The sequence below is a fragment of the Scyliorhinus torazame genome, chromosome 11 (assembly GCF_047496885.1).
Source record: "Scyliorhinus torazame isolate Kashiwa2021f chromosome 11, sScyTor2.1, whole genome shotgun sequence".
NCBI classification, from domain to species: domain Eukaryota; kingdom Metazoa; phylum Chordata; class Chondrichthyes; order Carcharhiniformes; family Scyliorhinidae; genus Scyliorhinus; species Scyliorhinus torazame.
Window position 1 is genome coordinate 67425349 of NC_092717.1, and position 14029 is coordinate 67439377.

At 54.2% G+C, this 14029-nt stretch overlaps 2 protein-coding genes across 5 annotated transcripts in view; one reads left to right on the forward strand and one right to left on the reverse strand.

Moving 5' to 3' along the window:
* Positions 1-8437, reverse strand: part of LOC140385319 (coiled-coil domain-containing protein 127-like) — a 95375-nt gene extending 86938 nt beyond the window's left edge. The window contains exon 1 of one of the 2 annotated variants that reach the window (XM_072467380.1): positions 8291-8437. The gene's annotated coding sequence lies outside the window, so the exon portion shown is untranslated. Of the gene's footprint in view, positions 1-8169 lie in introns of both variants that reach the window. The other variant, XM_072467378.1, reaches the window with a different exon arrangement.
* Positions 8100-14029, forward strand: part of sdha (succinate dehydrogenase complex, subunit A, flavoprotein (Fp)) — a 123432-nt gene continuing 117502 nt past the window's right edge. The window contains exons 1-2 of one of the 3 annotated variants that reach the window (XM_072467376.1): positions 8100-8271; positions 13217-13306. In XM_072467376.1, the coding sequence (XP_072323477.1) occupies positions 8218-8271; positions 13217-13306 (144 nt within the window). In that variant the 5' untranslated portion in view covers positions 8100-8217. Of the gene's footprint in view, positions 8272-8400; positions 8446-8475; positions 8630-13216; positions 13307-14029 lie in introns of those variants that run through there. The other 2 variants (XM_072467377.1, XM_072467375.1) reach the window with 2 other exon arrangements.

A 14029-nucleotide genomic window follows, 5' to 3' on the forward strand; every position in this document is an offset into this window, starting at 1 on the left:
CCCCGGAACATCTAACAACCATTCCTGCCCCTGTGAAATCCATGTCTCCGTAATAGCCACAACATCGTAGTTCCAAGTACTGATCCATGCTCTAAGTTCACCTCCCTTATTCCTGACACTCCTTGCATTGAAACAGACACACTGTTCCACTCCACTGAGTGCAACTTTGCCCTATCAACTGTCTATCCTTCCTCACAGACTTGCTGCAAACTATTTCTGCCTGTTCAACAGCTACCCTATCCTCTGATCCATAGCTCTGGCTCCAACCCCCCTGCCAAACTAGTTTCAACCTCCCGAAGAGCTTTAGCAAACCTCCCACCCAGGATATTGGTGCCCCTCCAGTTTAGGTGCAATCCGTCCTTCATGTCCCACCTTCCCCAGAAGATATCCCAATGATCAACATATCTGAAGCCTTCCCTCTTGCACCAGCCCTGTAGCCACGTGTTCAGCTCCACTCGCTCGCTGTTCCTTGCCTCACTTGCACGTGGCGCCGGTAGCAATCCTGATATCACAACTCTACTTGTCCTGCTCCTTCGCTTCCAACCTAACTCCCTAAAATCACTTTTTAGGTCCTCAACCCTTTTCTTAGCTATGTCATTGGTGCCTATGTGCACCACGACCTCGGGTTACTCCTCCTGCCCCTTAAGAATCCTGTAGACTCGATACTAGACATCCCTGGCCCTGGCACCCGGGAGGCAACATACCTTCCGGGAGTCTCGTTCGCGACCACAGAATCTCCTATCCATTCCCCGAACCATTGAGTCTCCCATCACTATTGTTTTTCTCCCCCCTTCCCTTCTGAGCCAAGGAGCCAGACTCAGTGTCAGAGACCTGGCCAAGGGCCTTTCCGGGGCCCGGTAGGTCATTCCCCCCAACAGCATCCAAAACGGTAAACTTGTTTTGAAGGGGACTGGCCACGAGGGATTCCTGCACTGTCTGCCTGTTCGTTTTCTTTCCCCTAACTGTAACCCAGCTACTCTTGTCCTGTACCTTGGGTGTGGCTACCTCCCTGTAACTCTTCTCTATAACCCCCTCTGCCTTCCGGATGATCCGAAGTTCATCCAGCTCCAGCTCCAGTTCCCTAACACGGTCTCTGAGGAGCTGGAGTTGGGTGCACTTCCCGCAGGTATAGTCAGCGGGGACACCGGTGGTATCCCTCACCACCCACATCCTACAGGAGCAGCATGCAACTGCCATAGCCTCTATCCCCTCTTACCTTACACAACATAGCTGCACTGTGGAGCAACTGGAACTCCGCCCTCCGACTCTGCTCCCAGTCAGCTGCAGTCTCTATAAACTCCCGGCTTCCTTCACGCTCTTTGAGGAAATGTAAGAAATGAAATGAAAGGAGCACCTTACTCCCCCCTCACCCAACTCCCTCAGTCACCAAACTCTCCTAACTCTCTCAGTCACTCACTTGGGTTGGTTTTGCGGACTTAAAGCCGGTGAGGGGCGAGTATATTGTGGTAGCTTTTCAGGTGTCGTATTTCAGTTTAAGTAAGGAGTGTATTGTGGACAATGGCTTTCAGAGGCTCAGAAGGTTTTGGGGGTGGAGATGGTCACTCGCAGCACCTTACGGACAGAGACTAAAAACAGACTGTTAGATTTGGCAAATACATGGCATTTAGCATTACCTGCCAAGGTACGAAAAGATGAGGTACTTACGGCGGTAGTTGAGCATTTAAAATTGCCTGAGAAAGTCTGACGCATTAGAAATGGCAAAACTTCAGTTACAAATCAAGCAACTTGAACATGAAAATGAATTAAAGCAGCTTGAATATGATATGGGAGAAAAAGAACAAAAAGAGAAAGTGAAATACAGATCAGGGAAAAAGAAAGAGAGAGGAAAAAGAGAGGACAGGGAAAGAGAGAGTTTGAACTTCGGAAAATGGCCATGAAACATGACAGTCAGTAAAGATTGGCGGATGGAAAGAAAAACGTACAGTTGGAGGATCGTGATGAGGATGAAGCGAAAGAGCTTCATAGTCGAAGGTTTGGTGGGGATCTATTTAAGTATGTCCACGCATTGCTAAGGTTTGAGGAGAAGGAGGGAGAAGCGTTTTTCATTTCATTTGAGAAGGTAGCTAAACAAATGAAATGGCCACAGGAGATGTGGATATTACTGATTCAAACAAAGTTGGTAGGTAGAGCTAGTGAAGTGTTTGCATCACTATCAGAGGAGGTTATCTGAGACATACGAGGAGGCGAAAATTACTGATTCCATCAAAGTTGGTAGGTAGAGCTGCTACGAGACGAATGAGGTGGTGAAAAAAAACATCTTAGGTGCATACGAACTAGTGCCTGAAGCCCACAGACAAAAGTTTAGAACTGTAAGGAAAGATCCTGGTTACCTCACCCCCCCCCCCCCAAACCCTCCCCTCCCCTCGCCCCCCCCCCTCCTCCCACCCCTCCCCTCTCCTCCCTCCGTCCTCTCTCTCCCCTTTCCTCCCTCCCTCCTCTCTCTCCCCCCCACCCATCTCCCCCCCCCAACTTCTCTCTCCCTCCCCCATCTCTCTCCACCGCACCCCCCTTCTCTCTCCCCCTTCTTCTCGCTACCCCCCCCAGCTCTCCCTCCTCTCTCACCCCCCCCTCCCTCCCTCTCTCTCTCCCCCCTCCCCCCCTCTCCCCATCCCCCTTCTTCTCCTCTCCCCATCCCCCTTCTTGTTCTCTCCCCCCCCTTTTCTTCTCTCACCCCCACTTCTTCTCTCCCCCACCGCCCTTCTTCCCCCCTCACCCCCCCTTCTCTCCCCCCCCCACCCGGTTCTTCTCTCATGCCGTTTCTTCTCCCCCCCTTCTTCTCTCCCCCCCTTCTCCTCTCTCCCCCTTCTCTCTGCCCTACTTTTCCCCCCCTTCTTCTATTCCTCCCCTCTCTCCTCCCCCTCCCCTCCCTCTCTACCTCCACCCCTTCTTCTTCTCTCTCCCCCTTCTTCTCTCTCCCCCCTTCTTCTCTCTCCCCCCCGCTTCTTCTCTCCCCCTCTTCTTTCCCCCCACCCCCTTCTTCCCTCCCCCCCTCTCCCCTTCTTCTTCTCTCTCTCCCCCCACTTCTTCTCTCCCCCACCGCCCTTCTTCCCCCTTTCTTCCCCCCACCCCCTCTTCTCTCCCTCCCCTACCCCCCTCCCATTCCCTCTCTCCTCTCCCCCTCCCCTCTCTCCTCCTACCCCCGCCCATATCCCTCCCCCCTTCTCTCTCCCCCCCATCTTCTCTCTTCCTGTACCTCCTCTCTCCCTCTCCCCCACTTCTTCTCTCCCCCCTTCTCTTCTCTCCACCCCCTTCTTCTCTCCCCCCACCCCCTTCTTCTCTCCCCCTCCCCTTCTTCTCTCCCCCCCCATCATCTCTCCCCCTCACCCTTCTTCTCTCCCCCCTCCCCTCCTCTCTCTCCCTCTCTCTCTCTCTCTCCCTCCCTCTTCCCCTCTTCTTCTCTCCCCCTCACCCTTCTTCTCTCCCCCCCGCTTCTTCTCCCCCCCTCACCCCCTTCTTCTCTCCCCCCCACCCTCCCCCTCCCCATCTTCTCTCCCCCCTTCTTCTCCACCACCCCGCTTTTTCTCTCCCCCCCTTCTTCTCTCCCCCACCCCCTTCTTCTCTCCCCCATCCCCCTTCTTCTCTCCCCCATCCCCCTTCTTCTCTCCCCCATCCCCCTTCTTCTCTCCCCCATCCCCCTTCTTCTCTCCCCCATCCCCCTTCTTCTCTCCCCCATCCCCCTTCTTCTCTCCCCCATCCCCCTTCTTCTCTCCCCCATCCCCCTTCTTCTCTCCCCCATCCCCCTTCTTCTCTCCCCCATCCCCCTTCTTCCCTCCCCCATCCCCCTTCTTCCCTCCCCCCCTTTTCTTCTCTCACCCCCACCGCCCTTCTTCCCCCCTCACCCCCCCTTCTCTCCCCCCCCCACCCGGTTCTTCTCTCATGCCGTTTCTTCTCCCCCCCTTCTTCTCTCCCCCCTTCTCCTCTCTCCCCCTTCTCTCTGCCCTACTTTTCCCCCCTTCTTCTATTCCTCCCCTCTCTCCTCCCCCTCCCCTCCCTCTCTCCCTCCACCCCTTCTTCTTCTCTCTCCCCCTTCTTCTCTCTCCCCCCTTCTTCTCTCTCCCCCCCGCTTCTTCTCTCCCCCTCTTCTTTCCCCCCACCCCCTTCTTCCCTCCCCCCCCTCTCCCCTTCTTCTTCTCTCTCTCCCCCCACTTCTTCTCTCCCCCACCGCCCTTCTTCCCCCTTTCTTCCCCCCACCCCCTCTTCTCTCCCTCCCCTACCCCCCTCCCATTCCCTCTCTCCTCTCCCCCTCCCCTCTCTCCTCCTACCCCCACCCATATCCCTCCCCCCTTCTCTCTCCCCCCATCTTCTCTCTTCCTGTACCTCCTCTCTCCCTCTCCCCCACTTCTTCTCTCCCCCCTTCTCTTCTCTCCACCCCCTTCTTCTCTCCCCCCACCCCCTTCTTCTCTCCCCCTCCCCTTCTTCTCTCCCCCCCCATCATCTCTCCCCCCTTCTTCTCTCCCCCCTCCCCTCCTCTCTCTCTCTCTCCCTCCCTCTTCCCCCCTTCTTCTCCCCCCTCTTCTTCTCTCCCCCTCACCCTTCTTCTCTCCCCCCCCGCTTCTTCTCCCCCCCTCACCCCCTTCTTCTCTCCCCCCCACCCTCCCCCTCCCCATCTTCTCTCCCCCCTTCTTCTCCACCACCCCGCTTTTTCTCTCCCCCCCCTTCTTCTCTCCCCCACCCCCTTCTTCTCTCCCCCATCCCCCTTCTTCTCTCCCCCATCCCCCTTCTTCTCTCCCCCATCCCCCTTCTTCTCTCCCCCATCCCCCTTCTTCTCTCCCCCATCCCCCTTCTTCTCTCCCCCATCCCCCTTCTTCTCTCCCCCATCCCCCTTCTTCTCTCCCCCATCCCCCTTCTTCTCTCCCCCCCTTTTCTTCTCTCACCCCCACCGCCCTTCTTCCCCCCTCACCCCTCCTTCTCTCTCCCCCCCCCCCACACCCGGTTCTTCTCTCCCCCACCGCCTTCTTCCCCCCTCACCCCCCCTTCTCTCCCCCCCCCCACCCGGTTCTTCTCTCTCCCCCTCTTCTCTCGGCCCCACTTCTTCTCTCCCTCCTTCTTCTATCCCCACCTTCTTCTTTCTCCCCCCCCATCTCTTCTCCCCCGTTCTCTCCTCTCCTTCTTCTCTCCACCCCCCCTTCTCTCCCCCACACCCCCTTCTTCTCTCCCCCCACCCCCTTCTTCCCTCCCCCCACCCCCTTCCCTTCTTCCCTCCCCCCACCCCCTTCCCTTCTTCTCTCCCCCCTACCCTCCCCTTCTTCTCTCCCCCCTCTATCCCCCCCTTCTTCTCCCCGCTCTTCTCTCCACCCCCCTTCTTCTCTCCCCCATTCTTCTCCTCTCCCTTCTTTCCACCCACGCCCTTCTTCTCTCCCCCCTTCTCTCCGCCCCCTTCTTCTTTCTCCCCCCCCTCTTCTTTCCCCCCCATCTCTTCTCCCCCCTTCTTCTGTGCCCACCCCTTCTTCTCTCCCCCTACACTTCTTCTCACCCGCTACCCTTCTTCTCTCCTCCCCCTCCCTCTCTTCTGCCCCACTTCTTCTCTTCCGCCCCTTCTTCAATCCCCCCCTCTTCTCTCCCCCCCACCCCTTTCTTCTCTCCCCCCCGCTTCTTCTCCCCCTCACCCCCCCGCTTTTTCTCTCCCCCTTCTTCTCCCCACCCCCTTCTTCTCTCCCCCACCCCCTTCTTCTCTCCCCCACCCCCTTCTTCTCTCCCCCACCCCCTTCTTCTCTCCCCCACCCCCTTCTTCTCTCCCCCACCCCCTTCTTCTCTCCCCCACACCCTTCTTCTCTCCCCCACACCCTTCTTCTCTCCCCCACACCCTTCTTCTCTCCCCCACACCCTTCTTCTCTCGGCCCCACTTCTTCTCTCGGCCCCACTTCTTCTCTCCCTCCTTCTATCCCCACCTTCTTCTTTCTCCCCCCCTTCTCTCCCCCATCTCTTCTCCCCCCTGTTCTCTCCTCCCCTTCTTCTCTCCACCCCCCCTTCTCTCCCCCACACCCCCTTTTTCTCTCCCCCACCCCTTCTTCCCTCCCCCCACCCCCTCCCCTTCTTCTCTTCCCCCCCTCCTCCTCCTCTCCTCTCCCACCCCTTCTTCCCTCACCCCACACCCTCCCCTTCTTCTCTTCCTCCCCCCCTCCTCCCCCCCTCCTCTTCCTCCCCCCCTCCTCTTCCTCCCCCCCTCCTCTTCCTCCCCCCTCCTCTTCCTCCCCCCTCCTCTTCCTCCCCCCCTCCTCTTCTCCCCCCCCTCTTGCCTCCGCCCCACTTCTTCTCTCCCGCCCCGCTTCTTCTCTCCCAACCCGCTTCTTCTCTCCCAACCCGCTTCTTCTCTCCCCCCAGCTTCTTCTCTCCCTCCCTACTTCTTCTCCTCTTCTCTCCCCCCCCCACCCACTTCTTCTCCTCTTCTCTCCCCCCCCACCCACTTCTTCTCCTCTTCTCTCCCCCCCCACCCACTTCTCTCCCCCACCCTCTTCTTCTCTCCCCCCCCACCCCCTTCTTTTCTCCCCCCCCTCTCCCCGCCTCCTCCTCCTCTCCCCCCTCCTCCTCTCTCTCCACCCCCTCTCCCCCCTCCTCCCCCCCCTCTCCCCGCCTCCTCCTCCTCTCCCCCCATCCCAACTCCTCCCCCCTCCTCCTCTCTCTCCACCCCCCTCTCCCCCCTCCCCCTCCCCCTCCTCTCCCCCCCTCCCCTCCTCTCCCCTCCCCCTCCCCCCCCTCCCCCCCCCCCCTCCCCTCCCCCCTCCCCTCCCCCCCCCCCCTCCCCTCCCCCCCCCCTCCCCCCCCCCCTCCTCCCCTCCCCCCCCCCTCCCCTCCCCTCCCCCCTCCCCTCCCCCCCCCCCTCCCCTCCCCCCCCCTCCCCTCCTCTCCCCCCCCCCCTCCCCTCCCCTCCCCTCCCCCTCCCCTCTCCCCCTCCCCTCCTCTCCCCCCCCCTCCCCCCCCTCCCCTCCTCCCCCCCCCCTCCCCTCCCCCCCCTCCCCTCCCCCCCCCCCCCCCCTCCTCCCCCCCCTCCCCCCCTCCTCCCCCCCCTCCCCCCCCCCTCCCCTCTCCCCCCCCTCCCCTCCCTCTCCCCCCCCTCCCCTCCTCCCCCCCCTCCCCTCCCTCTCCCCCCCCTCCCCTCCTCTCCCCCCTCCCCCCCCTCCCCTCCTCTCCCCCCTCCCCCCCCCCCTCCCCCCCCCCCCTCCTCCCCCCCCCCCCTCCCCCCCCCCCTCCCCTCCCCTCCCCCCCCTCCCCTCCCCTCCCCCCCCCTCCCCCTCCCCTCCCCTCCCCCTCCTCCTCTCCCCCCCCCTCCCTCTCCCTCCCCCTCCTCTCCCTCCCCTCCTCTCCCCCCCTCCCTCCCCCCCCCTCCCTCTCCCTCCCCCTCCCCTCCTCTCCCCCCCCTCTCCCCCTCCTCTCCCCCCCCTCTCCCCCCCCCTCCCTCCCCCTCCCCCCCCCCTCCTCCTCCCCCCCCCTCCCCTCCCTCCTCCCCCCCTCCCCCTCTCCTCCTCTCCCCTCCTCCCCCCCCTCTCCTCCTCTCCCCCCTCCTCTCCCCCCTCCTCTCCCCCCTCTTCTCTCTCCCCCTCCTCTTCTCTCTCCCCCTCCTCTTCTCTCTCTCCCCCCCTCCTCTTCTCTCTCCCCCCCCTCCTCTTCTCTCTCTCCCCCCCCTCCTCTTCTCTCTCTCCCCCCTCCTCTTCTCTCTCTCCCCCCTCCTCTTCTCTCTCTCCCCCCCTCTTCTCTCTCTCCCCCCCTCCTCTTCTCTCTCTCCCCCCCCTCCTCTTCTCTCTTCCCCCCCCTCCTCTTCTCTCTCTTCCCCCCCTCCTCTTCTCTCTCTTCCCCCCCTCCTCTTCTCTCTCTTCCCCCCCTCCTCTTCTCTCTCTTCCCCCCCTCCTCTTCTCTCTCTTCCCCCCCTCCTCTTCTCTCTCTTCCCCCCCTCCTCTTCTCTCTCTTCCCCCCCTCCTCTTCTCTCTCTTCCCCCCCTCCTCTTCTCTCTCTTCCCCCCCCCTCCTCTTCTCTCTCTTCCCCCCCCTCCTCTTCTCTCCCCTCCCCCTCTCCCCTACCCATCTTCTCCCCCCCTTCCCTTCTTCTCTCCCCCTCATGTTCGTCCATCGCAAAGTCTCACCCTCCCTTGCCCCCTGTCCACTCACATGCACCCTTTTTCCACTCCTTCCTTTAGTCGCCTTCTACTTTTCTCACCTTATTTCGGTGACGCAGTTCGTTGTAGAATCGCGGCCATGAACAGTGATGTGGGAGGGAGAAACGGAGAAGAGCAAGTTGCAGCGGATTGAGTTGCAGCTGGTATTTTTGACAGTTTTACCTGAATGGTTTGCAGTTCGAGTGTTTTAATTATTTTCCAGTTCACTTGGAGTGGCTCCCCTTCGGAAATGGGCTCGTCCAGTTCGCCTCTTCATACAATGGACTAGTGCGACCTCCACCCCGGCAATGGACACGGCTGGTTTCCCCCCTCGTCCGGTAATGGACTAGTACGATCCCCCCCACCGGGGCATGCGGAATGAGCTGGTCCGCCGGCGCCGGATGCGGAATGAGCTGGTCCGCCGGCGCCGGATGCGGAATGAGTTGGTCGGCCGGCGCTGGATGTTCCGAGATGGCCGCGCGTTGCTTAGTGGCGAGTGTGGGGAAGGGGTGGCTCAGACAGGTCAGTGGGTGAGAGTGGTCAGTGTAATCAGGCCGGACTATCCTGGGGGATGGCCAGTACTGGCGTCCGGCCTTTGTTCCAGATTCTAATCAGTCAATATGATTGTTGTAGGTCACAACAAAGTCACAAGGTTATTCTGGTTGTGTAACCAGAATTTGGGGAGGGAGTTATATCAGTCCTGATTATGCTGGTCAGTAGAGTTTTGTCAATGTGCTGTCTTACTGGCGGCCAGAATAATTCTGTTGTAGCCAGTGCGAGTATTTTTAGTGATACTAGTTACCGGGGATGGGGTGAGTGGCCATAGGTCTCCCACTGGGGCGGCACAGTAGTTATCACTGCTGCCTCACAGCTCCAGGGTCCCAGGTTCGATTCCCTGCTGGGTCACTGTCCGTGCGGAGTCTACATGTTCTCCCCGTGTCTGCGTGGGTTTCCTCCGGGTGCTTCGGTTTCTTTCCAAAGTCCAAGGGATAGGTGAATTAGCTATGATAAACTGCCCCTTTGTGTCCAGGGATATGCAGGTTAGGTTATGGGGTTGCAGGGATGTGGTGGTTAGACATAAGACCATAAGACATAGGAGCGGAAGTAAGGCCATTCGGCCCATCGAGTCCATTCCACCATTTAATCATGACCGATTTCAACTCCATTTACCCGCTCTCTCTCCATAGCCCTTCATTCCTCGAGAAATCAAGAATTTATCAACTTCTGTCTTAAAGACACTCAACGTCCCGGCCTCCACCGCCTTTAACTACCACATTTAACTAGTGTTTGCAATCAATGGCTGAGTACAGGCCCAGTCTGATTCAGCCAGGTTAAACATTGTGTTGTCAATTATTCAGCTAACGGAACTTCTCATATATAACATCATAGAATTTACAGTGCAGAAGGAGGCCATTTGGCCCATCGTGTCTGCACCGGCTCTTGGAAAGACCACCCTACTTAACCCCACATCTCCACCCTACCCCTGTAACCCTGCAACCCCATCTAACCTAAGTGCAATTTGGCATGGCCAATCCACCTAATCTGCACATTTTTGGATAGTAAGAAGTTTTACAACACCAGGTTAAAGTCCAACAGGTTTGTTTCGATGTCACTAGCTTTCGGAGCGCTGCTCCTTCCTCATCTCCACATCATCTTTGGATGGTGTGAGGAAACCCACACAGAATTGAACCTGGGACCATGGTGCTGTGAAGCCATAGTGCTATAACCACTATGCTACCGTGCTGCCCTCTATGGTACCGTGCTGCCCTCCTTCAATAGTTACGCCAAATATCCAGTTACTAACTAGTTCAAGAAGTAATACTGTGGAGAGGATGAGTCACTGTTTATGACACCAGAAATGGAATGTAATTGGGGCTGTGTGAGCTTCGAACTTTGAAAGTGCATTTGCTTGTGTGAGGTTTGGAAGGAAAATGTTTACAAAATAATATGTCAGGTAAACTGTTGCATGTCAGAATTACAGTTTGTAAATTCAGCAGAAGTCACGCATTCAAGGGGAGATGGTGGCGTAGTCATAATATCACTCCACTAATAATCCAGAGGCCCAGTCTAATGCTCTGGGAACATTGGTTCAAATTCAATTATTCTGATAAATCTGGAACATAACACTAGCATCAGTAATAGTGACCAAGACAGCTATCACGATTGTAAAAACTAATTTGGTTCAGTAATGTCCTTTAGCGAGGGAAATCTGCCATCTTTACCTGATCTGGCCTATGTGTGGCTCCAGACCCACAACAATGTGGTTAACTCTTTATTACAAAAGAACAAAGAAAAGTACAGCACAGGAACAGGCCCTCCAAGCCCATGCCGACCATGCTGCCCGTCTAAACTAAATTCTTCTTCACTTCCGGGGTCCGTATCCCACGATTCCCATCCTATTCATGTATTTGTCAAGATGCCCCTTAAATGTCACTATTGTCCCTGCTTCCACCACCTCCTCCGGCAGCGAGTTCCAGGCACCCACTACCCTCGGTGTAAAAAAACTTGCCTCGTACATCTCTAAACCTTGCCCCTCGCACCTTAAACCTATGCCCCCCCCCCCCCCCCCCAGTAATTGACCCCTGTACTCTGGGGGAAAAGCCTCTGACTATCCATTCTGTCTATGCCCCTCATAATTTTGTAGACCTCTATCAGGTCGCCCCTCAACCTCCGTCGTTCCAGTGAGAACAAACCGAGTTTATTCAACCGCTCCTCATAGCTAATGCCCTCCATACCAGGCAACATCCTGGTAAATCTCTTCTGCGCCCTCTCTAAAACCTCCACATCCTTCTGGTAGTGTGGCGACCAGAATTGAACACTATACTCCAAGTGTGGCCTAACTAAGGTTCTATACAGCTGCAACATGACTTGCCAATTCTTATACTCAATGCCCCGGCCAATGAAGGCAAGCATGCCGTATGCCTTCTTGACTACCTTCTCCACCTGTGTTGCCCCTTTCAGTGACCTGTGGACCTGTACTCCTAGATCTCTTTGACTTTCAATACTCTTGAGGGTTCTACCATTCACTGTATATTCCCTACCTGCATTAGACCTTCCAAAATGCATTACCTCACATTTGTCCGGATTAAACTCCATCTGCCATCTCTCCGCCCAAGTCTCCAAACAATCTAAATCCTGCTGTATCCTCTGACAGTCCTCATCGCTATCCGCAAATCACTTATATATACTACGAACAGCAAAGGTCCCAGCACTGATCCCTGCGACACACCACTAGTCACAGCCCTCCAATTAGAAACGCACCCTTCCATTGCGCTCTGAACTGACCTAGCAAGCCACTTGTTTTAAGGACAATTAGGGATGGACCTTGCCAGCAACACCCCTATCCCATGAAAGAATAAAGGGGGGGGGGAATTGAGCAACACATCAGCAGACTAAAAGGGGTCTCTTCAGCAAGTTGGAGATACTGTATTTTTACTAAAGGCACTGTTGAATAATCGATCCCTGCTCCGGTGTCATGTTGGTCACAGAGAGAACCAATAAATTTATAATAACAGTGGCATCCCTCCATCTTGGGAGATGATGGATTGCGCCCAGGATGTATGTACTTCTGAGTTGAGCATCATCTGTTGTGGTTGCAGCGACTGATTTATGAGTGGCCGTCCCCTCTACAGCTGGGACAGATGAATAGCGTTGACCTAAAGTCGGCTGATGTTTTTTTCCTTCTGACCCATTAGATTTAGACTATCATGTATGTGCCTGTTGATTTGTGTTAAGACAAACTAATAACTTGATTTTCTTTGTGATTAAGGTGGTGCAGTAACTTATAGCCCATAAGCAGGTCATTTAGCACATACTGCCAATATCTACTCTGTGATAATTATGATGTAGTAAATGAGAAGAAACTTTCCACTAATAGCAAAGCTGGCAACCAGAAGAGACAAATTTAAGATGATTGAAAAAGGGCCCAAAATGAAATGAGTTTTTTTTTTATAGTACACCTATTTGTTATGACCTGGAATGCACTGCCTGAAAGGGTGGTGGAAGTAAGTTAAATAGTAACTTTCAAAAGGAAATTGAATACAACTTGGCAAGGAAACAAGTTCAATCAGCTATATGGAAAGAGAGAGGGGGGATTGAGCCTAACTGAATCCTCTATCAAAAAGCTGACCTTGTGCCTTGAAGGATTTGTTCTCTGAAGTTTCTACCTCAAATCTCCCAATGTTAAATGGAAAATAAATTACACATCAGGAGTATCTCAATCCTACTAAAACAAATTTTACCTGTCTGTCTCTGTTCCCCTTCCTATCTTCACAACAGTTCCAACTTTTGAGCCATCTTCAAACTTTGAAATTATGCCCAGGATGCCCAAATCCAGGTTATTAATCTATATGAGCCAACGATTATGTATTTTATGGTCTATTTGATCCTGCCTTTGACCCTACAGCTACATAAATCCTTTCTTTTTTTTTTAATGTGTTTTTATTCAAAACCTTTCAATAATTTTTACAAACCACTACAAAAAGAAAAACAACGAAAAGAAAACATAGCAATAAAACAGAAAACAACGTAACCATTTAACAATATAAGGTGGGGTATCTGCCCCTTACAAATGAAATCCATCCACTGCCCAAACCCCCCCCTCCCCACTCTCTCTTTCCCCCCCCCCCCTCTCGGGTTTGCTGCTGCTGCTGACCTCTCGTTCAAAGTATCATCTTACATTTTTGAATTTGTCTATATATGTGTTTATGGAACCCATCTCTTCATTCACCTGATGAAGGAGCTGCGCTCCGAAAGCTAGTGATTCGAAACAAAACCTGTTGGACTTTAACCTGGTGTTGTAAGACTTCTTACTGTGCCCACCCCAGTCCAACACTGGGAGCCATTTCTGTTAATTCACAGGACATTAAAAGATTTGTCCCATTTTTAGAAGAAGAGCAAGAATTTTCCTCATGTTTTGGTCAACGTTATTTCCTAAATCAATACCAACAGAAACAGATGAATTAATCATTCAGTTTGCTGGATCCAAATGGCCACTCTTCCGTTGAATATTTGTGAGATAACATTTTCTATCAACTTGAAATTTGCCTCCACTCATTCCACCTGCGTAGATCTATAATTTCTAATCAATTGAGTTTTGTATTTTTACAGATTCCTGCAGTGCATCACGCTGCAGCTCACAGATTCCACTTTGCTGTCAATGGGAAGCAGAACAAAAATGCACCCAAAGTTTCAAATTCAGTAAGTAAATATCCATAAAATTGAGATCTCAGTCTCTTACTGTAGGTATTGGTCAGATTTCTGAGATTATTAATATCACTTGATTACCTATGCCCAACACTGAGACTGAAAAGTCTAACAAGAGTCCAAATGCAGCTTGTTCAATTTAGTGCTACTGCATCAAAAGATACGTTGATGTTTTCTGAATTTAAAGACCCAAGTGCTTTCAAAGCCTGTTGCTTTTTAGTAAGAGCCTCTTTTTTCAGTTTAATGGTTTCAGTCCTTGTGTATTGGAATATTGGGCATTGCAGGGTAAAAAAACTTGGTCGATCAAACAATGACACTGGAGATCTTTGGTTTCACAAGGACCAAAAGCCTGCCCAATGGGGAAGTAATTGGTGTCAATTACTGGTGTGAATTCAGATCAAAATTAGGGATGTGGATGAGGGATGACAAGGGAATTCTGTTCCACGTACCCCACTGCAACCATCTAGGTAGTGGAGGAGAAGGAGAAAGCTGGACCTTTGGCGTAGGCACAGGCACTAATCCGAGCAGCAATATGTCAGTTATTGGGCTCTTTTCAGAGAGTGGTGTCAGATCTAGGAAATGCGAGGAGCTGCATCTTTTTAAATGCACATTTCATGTGACTTAGTAAACCTAACCATCTAGGGGAGATGGATACAGAGAACAGAGGCAACAGATGCAAAGCAAGAGAAATATAAAGATCTGGTTTCTCCGGCCCCA